Source organism: Geotrypetes seraphini, chromosome 11 (assembly GCF_902459505.1).
Source record: "Geotrypetes seraphini chromosome 11, aGeoSer1.1, whole genome shotgun sequence".
In the NCBI taxonomy this organism is placed as follows: Eukaryota; Metazoa; Chordata; class Amphibia; order Gymnophiona; family Dermophiidae; genus Geotrypetes; species Geotrypetes seraphini.
The window spans coordinates 28,225,979-28,250,846 of NC_047094.1; the positions used below are offsets into that span (position 1 = coordinate 28,225,979).

Below are 24,868 nucleotides of genomic sequence, written 5' to 3' on the forward strand. Positions count from 1 at the left end.
AAATAGGTAGGCATGGTTAAGGGTGGATTCAGGGCATTGTTTGGACGTGGATTCAGATAGATGCCGGTAGACCCACTCATTTAAGCCAAGAAAAAAACCCTGGCCTAAATGGAGTGCACCTAAGGATTCTTGAGGGAATTTCTAATAAGGACAGGAGCTTAGATCACAATTGCTGATGCCTAACTTGTTTTAATCGACTTTAAGTAGCATGATAATTGATCACACCATTAAAAGCTGATTTTTTTAAAAAAAAGGATCACGATACTAACACCCGGGCACCCAGTGGTGCTTAGCAGTGCTGCATGCCTAAGATATGTTTAGGGGCGTAGTTGGCCTTGGACGTCGCTTAGCAATGCCGTGCGCCTAAGGTATGTTTAGGGGCGTAGTTGGCCTTGGACATCACTTAGCAATGCCGCGCGCCTAAGGTATGTTTAGGGGCGTAGTTGGCCTTAGACGTCGCTTAGCAGTGCCGCGCACCTAAGGTATGTTTAGGGGCGTAGTTGGCCTTAGACGTCGCTTAGCAGTGCCGCGCACCTAAGGTATGTTTAGGGGCGTAGTTGGCCTTAGACGTCGCTTAGCAATGCTGCGCGCATAAGGTATGTTTAGGGGTGTAATTGGCCTTGGACATCACTTAGCAATGCCGCACGCCTAAGGTATGTTTAGGGGCGTAGTTGGCCTTAGATGTCGCTATGCACTGCTAGCCACAATTCTATGATGAACCTAGATGCCGGAAATGTAGGCCTTTAAATTCCATTACCAGTGCCAAAATTTATTTTTAGGCGCCAGTAGCTGCGATTCTCTAAATAGCGCCTGAACGTGATTGATATGCAGCAGACACCATATTTCTAGGCACCTGCTGTTTCAGGCACCACTTATAGAATCAGCCCCTTAAAGCCTACCAGCCTCTAAGAACAATTAGGCACCACCGCACGCAGTTCTATAAACGGCGCCTAGCAGTTGATTGACAACTTTGCCAAACAGTGCATAGGAGTTAGATGCTATTTATAATCAGGGCCAAACTGCCCCAGACAGGCAGAGAATAGTCTAAATAAAATCATTCAGCTGTTATCAAGAGACTTGGTCTCAGGCAGAAGGAGATGATACCACTTGTGCTTCTCTAGCTGCCCAGAATGGTGGTCAGTTTTGTTGACACTACACTTCTCCCTCCATATTTGGGGGGGAGGATACATTCAAAGACATAAGAACATAAGACTAGTCTTACTGGGTCAGACCATTGGTCCATCAAGCCCAGCAGCCCATTCCCATGGTGGCCAAACCAGGTCCCCAGTACCTGGCCAAAACCCAAGGAGTAGCAACATTCCATGCCACCGATCCAGGGCAAACAGAGGCTAACCCCATGTCTTTCTGAATAACAGACTATGGACTTTTCCTCCAGGAAATTGTCCAAACCTTTCTTAAAACCAGCTACACTATCCGCTCTTACCACAACCTCTGGCAATGAATACCTGTGAATACCGAAAAACGCAAATAACTTTTTTCTGTTCGTGGATTTTTGGTGTAACCCCATGAATACCATGAAATCGCGAATAAAACTTATCGTCGTTATTTGCGATTGCTTTAAAAACAAGCTAGGTATTGCAGTTCTTGCATTGTACTATACACCTTAGAAATAGAATTCAAGCTGAAGCAAGTACTAAAATTTCTCTCTGCACACTTTTCTCCGACGCTGCCGTTTACCCAACCACACTGGGGAAAAAAGTGCGCTGAACTTTCTCGGCACTTCAAGATGACATAATTTTGGGGGTGGAGCCATTAAGACAAAATCCACAAATAACCTAAGTCGTGAGTGCTGAAGTCACGAATATGAAGGGAGAAGTGTAGTTTTGAGGAGGTCCACAGGCAGCATCAATATGTAAGTACCATGTTGCTACATTCTGCTGCCTCCTGCTAGCTGAAATACATTGCAGGGGCAGCTGATACTTGGCAGAAGGTACTTAGGGCCCCCAAATTTGAACTTATACTAATGCTACTACTTTTGGTTGCATGTGTGTAAAATATTGTATTGTACACTACATGGAGGGGCATAATCAAAAATGTGCCTAAGTCTGGGGTTGGACGTTTTGTGCAAAACATCCACAAACCCAGCAGGAAAAATGTCCATTTTCAAAGCTGCTAAATGTCTATCTTTTATTTTTGAAAATGAGCAAGGTATAAGTTTTGGTCCTTAGGACGTCTATCTTTATTTGCCCATTTTCAGAATAAAAACATCCACGTGAAAAATGTACAAAAGCAAGTTTTGTAGACATACTCACCAACTACCTTGTTTGATCGCGGCAGAAGAAATCCCCATTTTTAGGGGCTTCCTGGTGGCTCAGCTGATGGGGATTCCCCCTTCCAGGATCAGCTGAGCCACGGAGCCCTACACCCCTCCCCCTCACATCCCGACATCCCCCTGATATCCCGTACTTCCCCCGACATCTCCCCCCCCACACACACACACATTCCCCGGAACCCCCGGCCTTTGGAAGAGCAAGCGGCAGAAGGGAAGATCTCTCCCTCCTGCCTACAGGGCTATGTGCTGCAATGATTGGGCTTTCCCCTCCCAATGCATCTTGGGATGCAGTGGGAGGGGAATGGGGGATTGGGGGATTAAATGATTTGCCCAGGGTCACAAGGAACAGCGTAGGTTTGAACCCCAGGAGTAGGAGCACTTTTGCAAAAGCTCCAGAATAGCACATAAGTGCCTATGTATCTTTATAAATAGGCTCCTACAATTGCCTGAAAAAACAAGGGAGCAGGGCTCCTGCTCCGTTGTTTTTCAGTTTTGTCCCTTTGCAAGGTTTCCTTTCCAGGTTTGTTTGTTTTTTTTCAATTTTTTGCTATTTGTGTCCTACAGTTACCCTCAGTAAAGCAAAAATGGTCTCACACAAAGTTATTCTCGCTCTGAAGGAATAATTGTGTGCACATACATATACAAACTGCAGCTGTGCCCCAGCTCTGCCTGCACTATACCAAAGTAAGATTTTTGGGCAGCCACTTTTGACTGCATGGGAATAGGCGCGCCCCCTTTGGACACCTATACACATTGGCGTCCGACCTCTAGGCACCCAAACGGGAGTTGTTTAAAAATTCCACCTCCAACACTCAGCAGAATCTGAGCTGGGCACTGTCTAGGCAGGTAGGGGCAATGATGCTGCAGTGCTCAGCAAAAAGGAAAGAATAATTGCCCCAGGAGATGACTCAGGCAGTGTCCCCCCCTCACAGGGGCAGCTATGATCTCTCTTATGCTCCATGGACCACTCCGCCTGCAGCACTCTGCCAGCCTGAACAGCCCCTGGCTCAGATCCCGGTGAGTGGGGGGGAGGGGCAAATTCTTTGAAGCAGTCTATATGGGCGCCCAAAAGTCATGGGTGCAAAAGTCACGCTCCCCACCATACCCCTGGGAATGCCTACGTGCAGCTTGAATAAAAATAGGCTTTATAAGTGCTGTTTTCTGCATGTAAAACATGCTTTAGATGTGCAAAAAGCTGTATAAAAATGACCCCTTTTTCAGTACAGGTACAAGATCCTTTATCCAAATTCCTTGGGACCAGGCATATTTCGGTTTTCGGAACTTTTCAATTTTCAGAATGGTAATGTTAATATTAAGTCAGAAAAAGACAGACCATAAGACCATAAAATTGCCACCAAACCTTTTTTTATTTCAAAATAAGTCAAACATTAAATACAGTAAAACCTTGGATTGCAAGTAACCTGGTTTGCAAGTGTTTTGCAAGACAAAGCAAAACATTTGACTAAATTTTAACTTGATATACAAGCAATGTCTTGCAATACAAGTACATACAGTATACACACATTACAACTGAGCCGATGGTTCTTCTCTCTCTGACGCTGCGGAAATATAGTGACTGTTCTAAATGAGCGAGGTCTTGCAAATACAAGTACGTATAGTATTTTATATTAAAGTTTTTTGGGTTGTGGAACGAATCGTCTTGAGTTTTTATTATTTCCTATGGGGAAATTTGCTTTGATATACGAGTGCTTTGGATTACAAGCATGCTTCTGGAACGAATTATGCTCACAAACCAAGATTTCACTGTTTTTCAAACACAAACTTGTTCCAAACTATGGTACTGGAACAATATCTTCTGAATATTCACGTTCGCTGTCAATGTTCAGTTCTTCGTGGTATTTTTTAGTTTTGCTTCATTACCATCAAACCAGTCAATGGCACGTGTTAATGGCTTCTTTGTCGAACCCACTCAATCAGCACGCAATCTAAATATTCATTTTTTTGCCCCATGCAATGTTTTTCTGGTTTTCATTCGTTTCTGATCATCATTCTCACTGTGTGTAAAACTTCAACAACTTATCTTTCTGTTTCTTTAAGTCGTATATGGTGGTGATGAGAACCATGTAATTCTTCCCGTTATCAAGTCATATATAGCGGTGGAGTGGTGGGGCTGAGGCCTTTATGAATATTAAAGTGTTTATTACCTTGCCGATATTCGGGATTTGGTTTTGGATATTGATGAGTGCTGATATTATTCCGAATTCAACACAGTTTAAAAATTTTACATCATTATTTATAAGCCTGCTTTGGTTTCAGCATATATTACATTACATTACATTACATTAGGGATTTCTATTCCGCCATTACCTTGCGGTTCAAGGCGGATTACAAAAGGTTAATTTAAAAATACAGAGTTACAATGATTGGCTAGAGAGGTAAGTTGTAGATTTTATAAACATTAACGGGTTGTTGAGGGTGAGGTGGTTTGTAAAATAATTAATAGTTGGTCATAGTGGAGGTTATTTTGTTGTTAGTGCAGTAATGGGTAGATCAGATGTCGGTTTTAGAGTTACTAAGAGGTCGTGATGTTATTGCTGCTTCAGGAATTTCTTGAAAAGTGTGGTTTTTATTTCTTTTCTGAACGTCCTATAGTCTGGGGTGGTCATCAGAAGGTTGGAGATCTGGTTGTCCAGCCTTGCGGCTTGAGTGGCTAGGAGGCCGTCGTGTAGTTTTTTTCTTTTTACTTCCTTGATTGGGGGGGGTATGAATGGGGAGTGTGTTTTTCTGTGTCTGGTAGTGGGTGCTTGGATGAGGCGATTATTCAAGTATGATGGGCTGTCTCCGTGTAGGGTTTTAAATAGTATGCAGTAGAATTTGAATTGGATTCTTTCTTGGATTGGAAGCCAATGTGAGTTGATGAAGGCTTCAGTGATGTGGTCATGTTTTCTCAATGAGTAGATGAGTCTCAAAGCTGTATTTTGGATTGTTTGGAGTTGTTTAATCGTGGTTACAGGGCAAGGAAGGAAGAGGATGTTGCAGTAGTCCAATATACCTAGTATTAGGGATTGTACTATAAGTTGGAATTGTGTTCTTTCAAAGAATTTTCGGACTTGTCTCAGATTTCTCATGACTGCGAATGATTTCTGAATTGTTTTATTTATTTGCGGTTGCATAGTGCAGCATCTGTCTATGGTCATGCCAAGTAGTTTTATGGTGGTTTGGATTGGATATTTGATTGCGTTTATTTCTAAGTTGGTTGTGGTTTGGACCTTGTCATTTTCGAGAAGGATGAATTTGGTTTTGTCTTGGTTGAGTTTAAGTTTGTGATTTTTCATCCAGGTTGTGACTGTTTCAAGTGTTTGGTGAAGTTTGTCTGTCATGGTAGGTTTAGAATGATCATATGGGATGAGGATGGTGATGTCATCAGCATAACTATAGGTGGTTATGCCCAGATTGTCCAGATGCGTTCCTAGAGAAGCAGTGTAGAGATTGAAGAGGGTAGGGGATAGTGGGGATCCTTGTGGTACGCCGCAGGGGTTTGACCAGGATTCTGACTTTTCTTTGTTTGATTTTACACTGTAGGTTCTGAGTTTTAGGAATCCTTCAAACCATGAGTATACTTTATCTGAGATGCCTATTGCGTCTAAGATCTGTAGAAGGATGTTGTGATCCACTAAGTCGAATGCTGCAGTTAGGTCCAGTTGTATGAGAAGCATTTTTTTTCCTGTACTAAGGTGTTGTCTGACAGTATCCATAAGGGAGCCTAGTAGTGTCTCTGTACTGAAGTTTGTTCTGAAGCCTGATTGCATGGGGTGGAGTAGGTTGTGGTCATCTATGTAATTGGAGAGGAGTTTGGCTACTAGGCCTTCTATAATTTTGACATATAGCGGAATTGAGGCTATAGGTCTAAAGTTAGATGGGTGGTTTTGTGGTGCTTTTGGGTCTTTTTGGATTGGGGTGATGACGATTTCGCTGAGGTCAGCAGGGAATGTGCCTTCTGTGAGCGTGAATTGAATCCATTGTAGAATTATGGTGCGGAATTTTACACTAGAGGTGGTAAGGAGATATGAGGGGCAATGGTTGAGGTCACAGGAGGCATGGCTGTATTTTTTGTAGAATTTGTTGAGGAAATTGACTACTTCTGATTTGCAACAAATTTCGTTTTTTGGAATTTTGGATAAATGAATCTTGTACCTGTGCTTCCATTTGGTTGTGTGTTGGTGCAACATTCCTAAAGTTTATTACTTTTTCTGGCTTTTGTATGAAAGCTGTTTTGTGGCTTTGTTTGAATTGGGCTTTTGTACATTTAGGTTTTTTTAATTTTAGATGAGAAAGCAAGCTCTATTGGGGAGGGGATGGTTGACAGGACAAGGGGTGTTGTGCCCCTGTGTTGCTCCATGATGCAATCTCATCTGGAGTGTTGCGTTCGGTTCTGGTCTCCTTGTCTCGGGAAGGATGTAGTGGCGCTGGAGAGGGTTCAAAGAAGAGCAACCAAGATGATAAAAGGGATGAAACTCCTCTTGTATGAGGAAAGACTAAAAAGATTAGGGCTCTTCAGCTTGGAAAAGAGATGGCGGAGGGGGAGATATGATTGAAGTCGACAAAATCCGGAGTGGAGTAGAACGGGTACAAGTGGATTGATTTTTCATAACGTCAAAAATTACAAAGACTAGGGGACACTCGAAGTTACAGGGAAATACTTGTAAAACCAATAGGAGGAAATATTTTTTCACTCGGAGAATAGTTAAGAACATAAGAAGTTGCCTCCGCTGAGGCAGACCATAGGTCCATCCTGCTCAGCGGTCCGCTCCCGCGGCGGCCCATCAGGCCCATTGACTGAGCAATGGTCTATACCTATCTATACCCCCCAATCCCTTTTTCTTCTAGGAATCTATCCAAACCTTCTTTGAAACCATTTAGTGTTTTCTTGTCTACAACAGCCTCTGGGAGCGCGTTCCATGTATCTACCACCCTCTGAGTGAAAAAGTACTTCCTAGCGTTTGTTCTAAACCTGTCCCCTTTCAATTTCCCCCAATGCCCCCTTGTGCTTGTGGTGCCCCTTAGTTTGAAAAATCTGTCCCTGTCTACTTTTTCTATGCCCTTCAGGATCTTGAAGGTTTCTATCATGTCTCCTCTAAGTCTTCGCTTCTCCAGGGAGAAAAGTCCCAACTGCTTCAATCTGTCAGTATATGGGAGATTTTCCATTCCCCTTATCAGTTTGGTTGCTCTTCTTTGTACTCCCTCAAGTACCGCCATGTCTTTCTTGAGGTACGGCGACCAGTACTGGACACAGTACTCCAGATGCGGCCGTACGTACCATTGCACGATACAGCGGCATGATAACTTCCTTCGTCCTGGTTGTAATACCCTTCTTAATGATACCCAGCATTCTGTTTGCTTTCCTAGAGGCTGTGGCGCATTGCGCCGATGCCTTCAGTGTTGCGTCTACCATCACTCCCAGGTCTCTCTCCAGGTTACTAACCCCTAGTGGTGTTCCCCCCATTTTGTATGTGAACATCGGGTTCTTTTTCCCCACGTGCATGACCTTGCATTTCCCCACGTTGAAGCTCATCTGCCATTTTTCGGCCCACTTTTCCAGCTGCGTTAGATCCTTTTGGAGATCCTCGCAGTCTTCCTTGGTTTGAGCCCTGCTGTATAGTTTGGTGTCATCTGCAAATTTAATGACTTCACACTTAGTTCCCGCCTCTAGGTCATTTATGTAGATATTGAACAAGAGCGGTCCCAGCACCGACCCCTGCGGAACTCCGCTCGTGACCCCTTTCCAGTCTGAGTAGTGGCCCTTTACGCCAACCCTCTGCTTCCTGTTTGACAGCCAGTTTTTGATCCATCGGTGGACCTCCCCTTGTACCCCGTGGTTCCATATCTTTTTAAGCAGTCTCTCGTGTGGCACCTTGTCGAAGGCTTTTTGGAAGTCAAGGTAAATGATGTCTATAGATTCCCCTTTATCCACCTGGCTGTTCACTCCCTCAAAGAAGTACAATAAGTTTGTGAGGCATGACCTACCCTTACAGAAGCCATGTTGACTTGGTTTTAGCTGCCCATTTTTTTCGATGTGCTCACAGATGCCGTCTTTAATCAGTGCCTCCATCATCTTTCCCGGGACTGAGGTCAGGCTCACCGGCCTGTAGTTTCCCGGGTCCCCCCTTGCGCCCTTTTTGAAGATGGGCGTGACATTTGCTATTTTCCAATCCTCCGGGATCTCCGGTTTTTAAGGATAGGTTGCATATCTGTCGAAGTGGCTCCGCTATTACGTCTTTTAGTTCCTTGAGTACCCTTGGGTGAATGCCATCCGGACCCGGCGATTTGTCGCTCTTTAGTCTGTCAATCTGCTTGAGTACATCCTCTTGGCTTACCTCTAAATCGACCAGCTTATCTTCTTGGTCTCCTATTACGATCTCCTCGGGTTCTGGAATGTTGGTTATATTCTCCATCGTGAAGACTGACGTGAAGAACTCATTTAACCTGTCAGCTATCTCTTTCTCTTCTTTTACAACTCCCTTTCGGTCTCCATCGTCCAATGGTCCCACTTCTTCTCTCGCCGGTTGCTTCCCCTTCACGTATTTGAAGAACGACTTGAAGTTTGTTGCTTCCTTTGCCAGTCTCTCTTCGTATTCTCTTTTTGCTTTTCTAATCACTCGGTGACACTCTTTCTGGTGTTCTTTGTGCCTTTTTTGGTTCTCCTCTGTTTGGTCTTTTTTCCATTTTCTGAACGATGCTTTCTTGTCGCTTATCGCCTTCTTCACTGCACTTGTTATCCACACTGGGTTTTTTGTTCTATTTTTTTTGCACCCTTTTCTGAACTTGGGGATGCATATGCTTTGTGCTTCGTACACAGTCTCCTTGAGTAAGGTCCAGGCTTTTTCTACGGATTCCGTCTTCCCTATGTTGCCTTTGAGCTTCTTTCCCACCATTTTTCTCATGGCATCATAATTTCCTTTTTTGAAGTTGAGTGCCGTCGTTGTGGTTCTTTTCCCCTTTGGAAAGCGGTTATGATAAGAGCGGATAGCGTAACTGGTTTTAAGAAAGGGTTGGACAATTTTCTGGAGGAAAAGTCCATAGTCTGTTATTGAGAAAGACATGGGGGAAGCCTCTGCTTGCCTTGGATCGGTAGCATGGAATGTTGCTACTCTTTGGGAATTCTGTATGGAATGTTGCTACTATTTGGGGTTCCAGAATCTTGCTTACTCTGAGATAATGAAATGTTGCTACTCCTTGGGTTTTAGCCAGGTACGACTGACCTAGCTTGGCCACCATGAGAACAGGCTACTGGGCTTGATGGACCATTGATCTGACCCAGAATGGCTGTTCTTATGCTCTTATGTGTGCCAAGTATAGGAAAATCAAGCCATTGTAACACTGATGAGGTTGGCTCTGAGGCACTGTGGGATGAGGCATTATGACATCAGAAACTCAGCTCTGGAATGTTGCTCTCATTGGGGTTCTGGAATCTTGCTATTCTTTGAGATGCTGGAATGTTGCTACTCTTTGGGTTTTGGCCAGGTACTAGGGACCTGGATTGGCCACCATGAAAATGAGCTACTGGGCTTGATGGACCATTGGTCTGACCCAATAAGGCTATTCTTATGTTCTCTATTGGTTAGTGCAGCAGCCTGAGATCCTGGGAAACTGGGTTCGATTCCCACTGCAGCTCCATGTGACTCTGGGGAAGTCACTTAACCCTCCGTTGCCCCAGGTACAAAATAAATACCCGTAACCACTTTCATTGTAAGGACAGAAAAGCAGTATATCAAATCACATCCTCTTTCCTTTTCCAAAAGGGAATCAGTAGGGAAACTGGCAAAAGGAAGGTTGTATTCTTGAACGTGAATTGCTTTCTAAATTAGATGAGTGCGTGAGAGCAGCCTCTGATGGCAGCCTGGCTGGCACTTTTCAGTATGCCCAGCATGTCTTCCCGGGCTCCACTCTGATTGCAGATGTGAGACCAGGCTGTAGAACAAATTAGTTGAGTCTCAGGAGACGCAGGCAGAGCAATCCACAAGCTCACACAGTGAAAGCAACGGTGCTCAGCTTTAATTCTTGTCATTAGCTGTTTGAGACACAGTATTGCCCCTTAAAGAGGGCATGCCACGATATTTTGGAGGTATGGCTGTCTTTGTTTCCTCCATCTTAGTACATTTGGATGTGAAGTTTAAGTTTCGAGTTTATTTAGCTCATCATAAACCCAAGTGGTTTACAATTTTAAAAACGGGAATAGGAGTTGCATAAATAAGAAAAAAAAAAAAAGTTGACACAGTGGCGTAGTGGGGAGTGAGGGGGCGGTCCGCCCCGGGTGCCATCTTGCTTGGGGCGTGGCCACCCCTCCTCCTTCTCCGCGCCCCCCTTCCCACTCCTTCCCCTGCCACGCACGCACCCCTTCCCCCGTACCTTTCTAACTTTGGCGCGAGCAGCCACCAACTGGCTGCCTATCTCTTCGACGTCACTTCCGGGACCCACGCCTAGAAAGTGACGTCAGAGAGAGCTCCGAAGCTGACATGGGCAGTAAGTTGGGGTTGCTTGCATTGAATTTAAAAAGGTACGGGGGAAGCGGCGCCACCGCCCTGGACACCGCTTACCCTCGCTACGCCACTGGGTTGACATACTAACAACAATCTTAGACATACGACACATTTAGGTAAAAAGGTAGAGGAGAAGATGAGGAAAGAAAGAATGTAACCAAAGATGCGTTTTCTCTTGACCAGGAACATCCTGTTTCACCTCCAGATGTATGCCGGCTGTCCTGATTTGTTAGTGACTCTGTTCTTTATAATCTAGGAAGTTAATGATGCGGAGCTCACCGCACTCCACATGCTTGATAAATGGAGTCAGCTGGCCTTAAGCAATACTTGCCTGAGAAGTGTAGCAGTGCATGGCTTTTTTAAAGGCCCAACTAGAAGAATCAAGAGGAAAAGTCAAGATGGTTGCCTATGTTTTGTTTTCTTGTATTAGTATGACAGCTCAGAGAGAGCCATATTAAACTGACAGGGATACAGGCAGGCACAAACATATCGGTACTTCCTCTGTTGGAAGACCATCCTTTGCTGAAATTCCCTTTACTAGCTAACTTCATTTGAGACAAAGGCATCTCTTTTACTCGGTCCTCTAACGAAATGAAGGCTTATCTTTTCCCCTCAAATGTGCAAGGAGCACAGATATGAACAAGCGTGATTCAATAAAGGAGAAAGCCATCTTGCACTGCGAAAGGTGTCAGCAATGGCTTTGTGAAAATTGTACTCCAATCATCGAGCCATCTTATCAGAAAAAATAAACTGCTACCGGTACTGTCTCTGTCAACCAGTTTTCTGTAGCTAATATTTTTTCCTCCATTTTGACAAGTGGGGAAAACATTCAGAGCATGTCTTGTGGAATTCTTTCCAATCTCTCTGTGTGCATGTTTGTCTTTGTTTTATCTATCCAAGTTTATTAATTTTTTGTTATACCATCCATACAGGTATCTAGACCAGGGGTGCCCACACCTTTTTGGCTTGCGAGCTACTTTTAAAATGATTACCAACAATAAAATTTTTTAAAAAACACAAAGCACACTGTACATAGAAAAAATATTAATTTTCATTTACTGTATATTCGGGGATTTTTTTCAAAGAGGTCAAGGCAGATGACTTTAAAATATGCAATGTCACCTCAGTAACAACTATACAAAAATAGACAAATATACCCCCTCCCCTTTTACTAAACTGCGGTTTTTAGCGCAGGAAGCTGCGCTGAATGCCCTGCGCTGCTCTCGATGCTCATAGGCTCCCTGCGCTAAAAACCGCTATTGCAGTTTAGTAAAAGGGAGCCATAGTGCAAAATATAGACAGCAGATATAAATTCTCAAAACGGACATATTTTGATCACTAAATTGAAAATAAAATCATTTCTCCTACCTTTTTGTCTGGTGATTTCATGAGTCTTCTGTAAAGCCAATATTTCTTTCTGCCTTTCTTTCTCTGTCCTCTGCCCCCCCCTTTATTTCTGCCTTTCTTTCTCTCTCCCCCTGGCCCCCAAGCCATCGTGCTGATTTCTCCACTTCTCGATTCTTTCCTTACCCCCACCCCACCAACGCAATTTCTCCCTGCTGCTTCCCCGAGCCAGGCCTGGCGCATACAAGCGCCAGACTCACAAAACTTCACCTCCGGCATCAATTCTAACATCGGGGAGGAAGTTCCAGGCCAGCAAGGCAGCGATTGGCTGGCTCAGAACTTTCTCTCTGACGTCAGAATTGACATCGGAGGTGAAATTTTGTGAGTCCGGCACTTGTACGCGCCAGGCCTGGCTTGGGGAAGCAGCAGGGAGAAAAAGATCGCAAAGGCAACGCGATCGACTCGCATTGCCTTTGCAATCTCCTGGTCGATCGTGATCGACCATTTGGGCACCTCTGATCTAGACAGTTTACAGTGATAAAAAAATAGTAAAAGTTAAAACAAAAGAAAGAAACTTAAGCTTAAAATCTTGAGTAGGAAGAAGACAGACTAGACATACAGGAGACAAGTGGGGTAATGGGAGAAGGGAAGAAAGTTATAATAAAATTTAAGAGGAAAAAGTTAGGGGTCAGTAAGCAAAAAAGGAGGGGGGGACTCTTAGCATTATTCGATAGGTAAGGGTTAATCCATTTCGAGGGTGTCGTGGAATAGGAATGTTTTAAGTTTGGATTTGAATGATGCTAGGGATGCCTCATATCTGAGTTCATTGGGCATTGCGTTCCAGAGTGTCGGGGCTGTGACAGAGAAGATTGATTTTTGAGTGCTGTCGTAAAAAATTTCTCGTACGGAGGAGATTACCAGAGGATTTTGTGAGGTAGATCGTAAAGATCTAGAAGAGGAGTAAGGAATTATAAGTTTATCTATGAAAGCCGGAGAGTTTGAAAGTTTGGTTTTAAAGGTGAGGAGGAGGAGGAGTATGTGTGGCTGGCATGTTTGTGTACATGTTAATGCATTGTACTTGTGTGTGAACTTTCCATGCCAGAGAGTTTAATGTACTCTGATATTTTCTGTCCTCGGTATAGGCTTAGAGGTTCTTTTTGTATTAGTTCCCAAACATCTCCATCTAGAACTAGCCTTCAAGCTTAAATAAAAATCCCAGCGCCCCTCCATCTCCCAGTAGAATGGCCTAAACAGATCAGTGCTTTTGAGGAATGCAATGGCATCTGTGAAGCTGCTGTCATCCTTTGTGCCTTTGGAGATCCTAGCTGAGAGACTGTAATGGAGTTTAGCTTTTGACCCATTAAAGTAGAGGTAGTAACTTTCAGTCCTGGGATGCTGATTTTGAGGATATCTGCAATGAAGATTCATCAATTATGTTTTATAGGCGTGCTCTAGGACTTAGGTTGATCCACATGTCAAAACCCCTCACAAAATGTGGCTGTTGAGAGACAGTAGCAGAATACCCCTGCAGTATCCTATGTACCATTGTTCATTCAAACGTATCGATGACAAAACAGGCCGACATTCTAGTTCGGAAATGTTTCTTCACACTATGGAAGCTCCGGGTAATCAAATCATTTTTCAACGATAATGCTGTTAGATTATTGGTCCAGTCATTGGTATTGAGTATTTTGGACTATTGCAACATTGTTCATGTAGGAGGTTTACGTAAAAATCTTGACCTCCTACCCTTAGTGCAAAATACAGCTGTTCGTCTGATCTTCAGACTGAACAAATCAGAACATGTCACGTCTTTTTATAGGATTTTGCATTGGCTTCCAGTAGAGGCCAGAGAGTTTTATTAAACTAGGCTGTTTTTGTTTCAGAGCATTGCACGGCATTGCCCCCAATTATTTGGTGAAACATTTTCTTTTTCCTGTCTCAAGACATTCATCAAGGATTTCAACCATGTTTGACTTTCCTTCTGTAAGAGGTTGCCATTATAAAAGACACCTCAATCGACTTCGTGCTTATCAATCAGTGATCTGGGATCCAATTTTCCGCAATCTTCTCAATACATCAGCATCGTATATGAACTTTAGGAAATCATTAAAGTCCTATTTATTTAGCAAGTTCTTATGAAACCTAGCTGGAAAGATACTTTGTAAAGATAAATTTGTTCTTTGGAAATTCGCTGTTTCTGTTCAACTGCTCTTTAATTGTTAGCTGCATGGATCTGCAAGTGATATGTTATGTAATGTTATATACCTGGCCATTGGCTGTGCAAGTCTTGGAGTAGAGAAGAAAGGTAACAAGGCAATGACTGGAAGATAAGAGAAAACATAAAAACCTATTTTTGAAACCGCACCTGCTTTTTGGGCCTGGCGTAATCGTTTCCATGGGCTGATGATACGCCAATCTCACCTTGAAACGTAAGAGGTTTTTTTTTTTTTTTTTTTTGCAGATTTGGGATGCTTATATTCAGTTTTGTCTCCTAGGGCTCGGAGCTTAGTTTTGAATTCATTCTAACTTGGGGATTCTTTTTTTTTTCTTGCTCTTGGGTACTCCCCATGGTGTGTTTGTGGGTTGGGGAGTGCAGATGGTATGTATGAGGAGGTAGGGTTATGGGTATGCTTGGCTCAAGTAAGGGGGGGTAGATATAAGGGGGGATCTATTAGAGGGAGCTGTTGGTTTTTCTTGTCTGGGGGGGTGGGGGGTCTTCCCTCATTGATTGTCGGAGAGTATCAGAGTACAGCTCTCTGACGAGTGTGCCTGCTGGTTGCTTTATACTTGGGAGGTTGAGGTTGGGGATCGTAATATACAGCAGTCATCAAGAATTTTCAAGCATAATGCACCCCCCTGCAGCACCTCCCCACCCAATCCCACCCACCCAAAGAAACCCCACCCACAAGATATGAGACCCCCCCTCATCGAACACAGTGAGTAGGAACAGCCAAATAGAGACACCAGGTAATAATTCTCACAAACCCAAGAACCAGTAGGAAGGAAATATCCTCCCTGAACGATCCCCAACCTCAACCTCCCAAATATTCGAACTCTGAAATACCACACATAATAGTGGACTATGGACTTTTTTTAAACCCTTGGAGCGCTGGTCTCCCCTCATGGCTTCCAGTATCACCTCTATGCTGACGACTCCCAGATCTACCTCTCTGCGCCAAATATCTCTACTGAAACCCAGACCAGAGGCTCAGCCTGCCTGTCCGTCGTTGCTACCTGGATGTCTCACCGCCATCTAAAATTGAATATGGCTAAAACAGAACTGCTCATCTTCCTCTCTGCTTCTCTTGTTCTCCATCTCTGTGGACAACGCTCTCATCCTTCCTGTTTTTGTCTGCTCGTAATCTTGGGGTCATCTTTGACTCCTCTCTCTCCTTCACCGCCCAGATACAACATATCGCTAAAACCCGCCGCTTCTTCCTCTGTATTACCAAAATCCAACCCTTACTCTCTGAGCACACTACCAAAATGCTTATTCACGCCCTTATTACCTCGCGCTTAGACTACTACAACTCGCTGCTCTCAGGCCTTCTGCTTAGCCATCTCGCTCCCCTCCAATCCGTCCAGAATTCAGCTGCATGACTCATATTCTGGGAGAGCCGCTTTACTCATGTTACCCCTCTCCTAAAGTCACTTCATTGGCTTCCCATCTGTTTCTGAATACAATTTAAACTCCTCTTACTGACCTACAAATGTACTCACTCATCTGCCCCTCACTATCGTTCTTGACTTATCTCCCCCCTATGATCCCTCCCCCCTCCCATGAGCTCCGCTCAGCTGGTAAGTCCCTCCTATCTGTACCCTTCTCTTCAGCTGCCAACTCCAGACTCCGTCCCTTCTACCTTGCTGCACCGTATGCTTGGAACAAGCTGTCCAAATTCCTACAGCGGGCTCTGTCTCTGGCAGGGTTCAAGGCCCAGTTAACCTAACTCCTCTCACCTTGAGTTCTGCATCCCCAACCCTATATGTCATATCTATCCTAGATTGTAAGCTCTTCTGAGCAGAGACCGTCTATAAATGTCAAAATGTACAGCGCTGCTTATGCCTTTCAGTGCTATATAAGTAATAAGTAGTAGTAGTATCAAACCCTGCTAAGCTAATTACTTTCACCACATTCTCTTGGCAATGTTCCAGAGTTTAGAATTTATGTTCCTGTTAGCTGACATCAATGCCAATAGCTCAGGGAAGCAGGGTTGGATTTTGGAGTGCTATGGCCCTTAAGCTGTAACCTTTAAGCAGTCCTCTGCAACCTCTATTAAATAGGATTTAGAATTTAGGTCTAATATTTTCCATACTAGTGAAACAGTACTGTATGTATAAAATGCTGCATTATTTACAGTACATACAGGTTTGTTTATTTTTATTTGTGAGACGATTTATATACCACCTTTCTGTGGTACAGTCAAAAGTGGTTTATATATAGCATTCAAGCACCTTCGCTTGCCCAAGTGAGATTACAATCTAATTTAATGTGGGGGCCCTTTTATTAAGCTGTGCAAAAACATGGGCCTAGCGTGTCCTTATGCAGGCCTTTCCCGTGCGCTAAGCCTATTTCTAGCATGGCTGTCAAAAAGAGGTGGTTTTTTCAGGGTTTATTGCTTTGGTTTTAAGCAGCGCTTTCCCCACAATTCTCCACATACTTGTTACGCCATGTATCTAGTACCATAGGACTTTCAGGGACTCCCTGAAGAAGACTATCTTGTCGAAACACGTACCGTGTTGGGTCCTACGCCTCCAGCGGACTAGGTCCTTTAGGTTTTTATGTGGATTGCTCAATTGCACTTTTGGAACTTTGAAATTTTCAATAAAGTCCATTTCAGGAACATTGTCACGCCACAGTGTTTTTTTGGTTTTTCTTGGATTTTCTTCTCTGTGGATTTCTTAGGGTCAATTTTTTGTTTTTCTTGTGCTAATTTTGGCATTAGCATGTGGCCATTTAAAAAAAAAAATCACTGTGGGAGTATTTGCGCCTCCTTCCTTAGGAAGCACTAAAGCAGTGAATTGCAAACTGTGTGCCACGGCGCAACAGGAGCCTGTCGCTGCCGGCATAGGCGCCTCCCTGCCTCCCCCCCCCCCACCAGTGACGGAGGGATTTGTCCGGGTTTTGGAAGCCCCCCTGAGCTCAGGACCACATCTACAGGGCCTTTTGAGCATGTGTGGATGTTGACATGATGACATCATGTACATGCGTGTGACATTACTGGTTGACATCTGTGCATGCTCAGAGGCCCTGTAGACATGAGTTTAGTGTGCCATGGCGGAAAACGTTTGCAACACACTGCACTAAAGGTTCCTACATTATGGATATGCTCTCCAGTTAGTGCAGCAGTACTGTTACAATGGTAGCCGATTTTTGCATCCACCCAATACTCCCTCTACCCCAATTTTTATTTATTTATTTTTTAAACATACCATGTGCTTCATGTTGTTGCTTTGAGAAGCTGATGATTTGATTATCTGTGTAGAACTTCTATTTTGGCAGAATTAGATTACTACATATATTTTGACTCCCAAAACACGGCTCCGTGTCAAGTCAAAGAGTGTTTTATTAATGAAATAATGAATCAGGAAATGTGACATGAGCAGCAAAATATGTTTTTGCTGAGTGAGTTATTCACTATTAATGTCAAAATTCACTGCAGATCTTTGCACAACAAAAATAAATTCCAAAACACAATTGGTGGAAAAAGTGTTCAATAGTAACTGATTTGGTAATAAATTCTAAGATAAGTTTCTTATCAAACTTTCTTTAGCCCTGATAACCAGAAGCTTACTATGCTTTTAGCCTTCGTACAGTTTCAAGACTGACACTGCCTCCCCCCCTTCCCACAGTACCGACTACGAACCTGGTGATTCCAGCAGCGTGTGCAGCAGTCTTCACACGCTGCTTCAGGCCCTTCTACTGCCCTGATTTACTCTGGCACATCCCTGATGACATCATAGTTCGTAGTCGGGACCGCGGGAAGGGAAGGGGGGGGCGGGCGGCAAAGGACTCTGCAGCCGCGGCGGCCTTCAGACGCCGACAGCCGCCACTGTGGCCTGCAGCTGCCACAACCTACATCACCTCGGAGGGTGAATAAAAGTTTACTGGTTGGAAAAGCTGTCTGTCTGACCCCTACTTGTGTTTGATTTGGAGGGTAAAACTAAAGCAGAACGCTTTAGCGTGTCCTGCATTTGGCCATTTGCTGTAAGCTCTTCATACCAATGGTTAAACAGAAAATATAATGAAGATCGTGATTTTTTTTCCCCCTTGTTCTTTAGTCTTTCCACTCCTTAACCTTCCTTCTTATGAACTTAATACATAAATCACATCACTTACTGAATTTTTCAAAAATAGGTTTTTAGGTCAAATCATTTTTTATTGATGACAAAACAAAAACCAAACGAACAAACTCCAAAACCACACCATAAGAACACAGAACAGAGGTAGTCCTACGATAAGCACCATAAAATCAGTTTTACACTTTGGGATCTTGCCAGGTACTTGGTTGGCTACCGACGGAGACAAGATATTGGGCTTGATGGATCTCCGTCCGTATGTTCTTAAAAGCAACACATTAACCCATTAAATCTACACATACGTAAACTCCAAAGAAACACAAAAAATTTTTTAAATAAAAGCTCGAATAAACTGAGTGGAAAATTAGACCGTCTTTATTGTAAAGGTATGCTTTGAAGGCATCAATTACTAATAGGCTCTCAAGTCATTTTACAGACTCAACATTCTGGCAAGAAATCTTGCTCGTTTGATAGGAATCTATGAGGGGTTATTAGTGTACAGAGGAACAAGGGGCTAATTACTGTGCGAGCATTACAAAGAAACACCAGTGAATGCTGGGGGGTGCAGTAATTGCCAGTAGTTAATATAAAAAAAAAATATAATAATAATAATAGCAGGGTTTGAAGAGCTATAATTATTTCCGCATCTGTGCTGATATGAAGCATCCATGAGACAAAGAGAATATGTAATGTAGATAGACATACATACAGGGTAGTTTTGACAAAATCACCAGTAACTGGTAATGAAACTGAATTCAATATAATATGATACTTATGAATTGCTTTACTTAAAATATTTTTGATACGTGAAACAAAACAAGAGCCTTGTTTCTGACCCAAGAGCTTTTTTTGTCACTGAATATTTTGTGTCCTTTGTCTGTTGTTGGGAAGTAACACTTTTTGTCCTCGGATACCATTCCGTTTAGTACATCAGTGCAAAATTACTGACTTGGATAGGTGGTTAACATCAGATCCATTACTTAGTCTGCCTAGTTAAGCTAATTAAGAGCCCTTTTCATTAAAGATTTTCTCCCACATTACACCACCGTGAAGAATCCTTGGTGACTTCAACCCTGAGGCACTTCCTGCCAGACACTCATCAAACCTTGGTCTTATGGGCACAGTTTTACATCTGATAGCTTTAGAGCCAGGACTGGATGAGTAATAAATTGATCTTTGACATAAAGAATGAACTGATGTTTTATGTCGAAATGGCCATGTGCGTTTGTTTTTGTTCTAGGACTTAGTCACATTTGCATAATTTAATAGATAAAAATAGCTTTGCATTTTATGAAACTGGGTTTACTTTAATGAAGACCTATTTATTATTCATGACGTCAACCAGCTTGTTTTAACTGTCGTTATGAAAGGAAAGAACAAAACATGGTAAGATACATAGTAACATAGTAGATGACGGCAGATAAAGACCTGAATGGTCCATCCAATCTGCCCAACCTGATTCAATTTAATTTTTTTTTTCCTTCTTCTTAGCAATTTCTGGGCAAAAATCCAAATCTCTGCTCGGTACTGTGCTTACGTTCCATCTATTGAAGTCTCCGTCAAAGCTCACTCCAGCCCATCTAAACCATCCCAACCATCGAAGCCCTCCCCAGCCCAAAGACGTAATTGGATTGACTGAAAGAAGCTCTTCCCTCTTCCCAAATCCCTGCTATTCATCCTTTTTAGAATTGCCCTTTTTTGTGGATAACAGGGTTTCCTTCAAGTACTATGAAGAATTACATCAGGGCCAGTTAAGCAAGTAAGAAAGGTTCTTGCCTAGTGCTGAGTGAGCCCTGAAGGAATATTCAGCGGCATTTAACGTGGACAATATCCCGGCTAGCCACTAAAGCCAAAAGCAGCAGAATGAGGGTGGAGACAGCACTTAACTGTACACTTCTCCCTCTGTATCTGCTGTGATAGGGGATTAACAGAACCGCAAATACAGAAAAAACGTGAATAACTTTTTCATGTTATTCGCTGTTTTCTATTAGAAACTATCGTGAATATGGTGAAACCGTGAATAATATGGTGGGAGAATAAACTAAACTAAACCGTAAGTTTGTATACCGCATCATCTCCACAGAAGTAGAGCTTGACACGGTTTACAGTAATTGGTATAGAAAGAAACTACAATGAAAAGTAGAAAGAGAGGCTTAGAGGGAATTAGTAAATCGATGAGGGAGAGGTCATTGCATTTTGGAGAAGAGCCAAGTTTTCAGATGTTTTCGGAAGACCTGGCCTGTTCCTGAAGGAGAGGCAAAACCCGGTAAAGAAAGTGCTGGGAATCAGTGATTTTCTCTGTAAACACTTGGAATCAGCGATTTCTCTATGCAAGCTGATGTAATTTGGGGGGGGAGGGGGGGAGTCAGCAAGCTAAAAACCGTGAATAATCAAAACCGCGATTGCTGAAACCGCGAATACGGAGGGAGAAGTGTATAAATGGCATAGTCCTCTCTTAACTGGTTAAGTTAACCGGCTAAAGAGGCCTGCATAGTAGACACTGTAAATGACAGCAGATAAAAACCTAAACGGTCCATCCAGTCTGCTATGTATTCACATGCATTACTAATTCTTATTTATTTATTTCAATTTCTATCCCATTCTCCCAGAAGCTCAGAACAGGTTACAAGTAGACATTCACAATCGTTTGAAAACAGACTAGTCATGACAACAAATAGGTTACAGTAGACAATGACGGAGCTTATTCTAGAGACCAGACTGGTCATAGCGAAGAGTACTAGGAGAAGTATATTGAGGAGGCAGTTTTATAATGGCCCAATTGGCGGAAGAGGAAGGTCTTTACTGCTCTGCGGAAGGTCATTAGTGAGTCTAGCGACCTGATCTGTGTGGGTAGTCGGTTCCATAGCTATGGGAAATGGCTGTAGGATTGTTTGTACGCTGTACTCATTCGGAGGGATCTCCCTGCGGGAATGCTGAGTCTTTGTTCTGCTTGATTAAATTGTGTTTCTTTGCAAGAGTTAGGGGCAGAGCCGGCTCGCGAATAACTTTTAGGGCTGACTCTGACCCACCCCCCATCTCCCTCCTGCACTTCTCCACACCTTACTCAGTGGTCTAGCGGTGAAGTGGGGCAGCAGCGATCTTCCTACACTCCCACCCCCTGCTTATCCATTAACAAAAATGGCTGCTCTGAGTTCCCACTGTAGTCTTATGAGACCATGGGAACTCACAACTGCCATTTTTGTTGACTGCTTTGCATGGGGCAGGAGCGTAGAAAGATCGCTCCTGCCCCCACTTTACCACTAGGCTGCCAGGCACAGTGTGAAGAGGTCTGGGAGTTGGGAGGGAGGCAAGGGTGGGTCAGGATTTAGAAACTCATGAATAAATGAAGTTGCGAGTCCTAAACCCGCAAATTTGGCGGGAGACGTGTAGATCGTAGAAGTCTGCCTGGTACTATCCTTAGGTTCCAGATGTTGGAGTTGCTTTAAGAGCTACTCCAGCTTATCCAAACCAGTTCTGTCTTTGGCTGTTTTAATTGTTGAGGGTTGAATATTGTCACTTAAATGGTTAAGTGGAACCTGTCCACACATGCCCAGTTATTTAATGCAGATGACCAGGTCTAGCCTGGCATTGAATATGCAGGTATAACTTTGGCAGAAGTGGTCAGCATTTAAAAAAAAAAAAATCACTGACCATTGTAGGTCTCTCTGCTGCCTTTATGGGTACTTTTTGGGCATTTTATAGACGTGCCCTGCTGTAGAATATGTTCCCCCCTCCCCCCAGCCCTCCTACACACATTAAAGGAAATTATATAACTGGGCACCCAGATTTAAGCAATAAGGGCCAAATTCTATATATGTAACCTAAAAAATCAGCATCAAAAAAGATGACAGTTAGTGCGATGCTATAAACCAACTCGTTAGGCACACTCACACATTGTGCCCACTTGCATGACTACCTTTTAGGCCAGTGAAAACAAGGCCTTAATAATTGTGCTTAAGTTGTGGCATATTCTATAACAGTGTGCCTTTTAGGAACGCCCATGTCCCACTCATGTTCCTCCCCTGGCCATGCCCCCTTTTGTGATCCGCCTGCCCGCGGGATCTCAATATCCTTGTATGGCCGTACTATAGAGCGATACAAGGGCATTATAACATTTTCATCTTTGCTTTCCATTCCTTTCCTGATCATTCCTACCATTCTATTTGCTTTCTCAGCAGCCGCCGTACATTGAGCTGAGGGTTTCAATGTATCCTCAACGATGACACCTAGATCCTTTTCCTGGGCAGTGACTCCTAACACAGAATCCAGCTGTATGGTCAGCAGCACATAATCCTTAAATAGTGTCAACATGCAAACAATAAGAATGATATCATCAACGACAGCATGGCCGCATGTGTGCAACCTTGTCTCTGTAGTGTAGAGGGGCTCATGTCTCCACTTCCTTTTTATTATTTAGTTCAGGTGAACTTATCAACATATTACCCACCTTCAGTAGTTTTGATGGGGCTAGTGTAGATGGATTTGCACCATAGGTACTAACTGTGGGGTTATTTTCAACACTGTACTCGCCGTCTTGTAAAAATCTCTCTGTTCAGTGACTACAACAGACTTGTAATTTATGCTCTCTTCTGCTAACAAAGCATTTAATAATGCAAACAATTCTTGATGCCTGAATTATTATAATGCTCTTTTTAGTGGAATAGAGAGGAAGCTGCGATTTGTACAAAATACAGACGTAGCTACAATTAAATGACACTGGACTTGAAAAGTCATGAGTGGGTCACCTCCGGCTCTTGAAACTTCATTGGCTGCCATTAGCTTTCAGAATTCCTTTTCAAGTTCTTTCACTGGTGTACAGAGTGATTTCTGGAACAGGTCCCAAAATATTTGAAAGGTAAATTAATGTCATACAAGCCAGGAGATCTTTCCATTTGACTAATAATACAGTATTAACTTCTATTTTGTCTCTTAATATTCTTCTAGTGCGACAGACATTTTATTCCTGAACCTTTGGGTAGTCAACCCTTTCTTGTGACAATTCTTGTAGACAGCCTCATTAGCATTCTTTTGCTCTGCCTCCCATCCCTCTGGGCTGTCCTCCAATTACTCAGTTGTCTCTCTGCAAGTGAAATGGTAGGAGCTTGTCTTTATTTATAAATTAAAGACCGTTAGTGAAGCTTTTCAGTGCTGGGGAGGATCCAAATCTTGGGGCATCTCTTACTGCAGGCTTCTTCAGGGGCAGAATCTTCAGCAATGTCCCCGGAAGAAAGCTCCATATGTTCATGAAGTTTTACAGGGTGGACATGGTGGCCAAAGAGGACTCTGCATTTGGATCATCTGTTCTGTTAGCAGGCTCATCTGTCCTGCCCTAAACTCAGACTACTTTGATATGTCCCACGGGTTCAGGAATTAAGTGTATCACATTAGAAGGAAAGATTAGGTTCTTTCCCCGGTAATCTTCTTTCTAGTAAACAGAGATTATTCCTGAAGCCCACTCTTGTCAGATGTTCATTTGCCTGCTTACTGCCTTGAATGTACTGGGGAACCTGGACATCTTGTTTCTTTCCTTTAGCCAGCTTTAACAAGGATAGAGGACGTGACTGCAGGTTGCTCTCAAGGTGGTGACTTGTTTGTTTTCACCTTGTTACGTATTGCAAATGGTTAAGTTTTGTTTTATCTGTTATATGGTAATGATATAAGTAGAACTGACATGTTTCTCATGAAGAGTACCCATACCCCTCCCTATAGTATTTCCTCTCCAGGGCTGACCATCTGCTATGGTACAAACTGAGGAATTACAGGACAGCCCAAAGGGGTGGGAGACAGAGCCAAAGAATGCTAATGTGGCTCTCTATAAGAGTTCTCGCAAGAAGGGATTGATTACCCACAGGTTCAGGAATAAAGTGTATGTCTACTAGAAAGAAGACCCTAATCTTTCTTTACACTCAGAAATAGGCCCATTGTTTGTGAACACTGCTATGATGATGCTCTCTCACCACAAAAATGAAATCGTTCAGTGATTGTCTTTTAGAAAAAAAAATCTAAAAGTGGGAGTTTGACTACCACTACATGGTGGGCTTACAATCTAAGGTGGTTTTGCACCTGGGGTAGCGGAGGGTAAAGGATTTGTCTGGAGTCACAAGGAGCTGCAGTGGGAATTGAACCCATCCTGGGATGCACCAGGGAGGTGCCTAAGGCCCCTCCCATAGGAGGAGTCTTAGGCACCTGGGCCAACCAGAGTCTTAGACCTCTTTCCCAGTGCATTCTGGGATGTACTAGAAGTGGTCTAAGATTCTGATTGACTAGATCCCTTAGGCCACTCCCATGGTGGGTGGCCTAAAGGATCTGGACAATCGGAATCTTAAGTCACTTCCAGTGCATTCTGGGAGAGAGGCCTAAGACTCCAGTTGGCCCAGGTGCCTAAGGCCCCTCCTATAGCAAAGGGAAGGCCTGTCATTTTGTGGAGGAGGGC

General features: G+C 43.3%; 1 protein-coding gene across 4 annotated transcripts in view; it reads left to right on the top strand.

The window, feature by feature from the left end:
• Positions 1-24,868, top strand: part of KNOP1 (lysine rich nucleolar protein 1) — a 69,532-nt gene that overhangs the window by 3,964 nt on the left and 40,700 nt on the right. Inside the window, exon 3 of one of the 4 annotated variants that reach the window (XM_033962944.1) lies at positions 10,975-11,102. The exons of the other annotated variants lie outside the window; for them this stretch is intronic. Within the exon in view, the coding sequence (XP_033818835.1) occupies positions 10,975-11,016 (42 nt within the window). The 3' untranslated portion in view covers positions 11,017-11,102. Of the gene's footprint in view, positions 1-10,974; positions 11,103-24,868 lie in introns of those variants that run through there. 4 annotated transcript variants of the gene reach the window in all.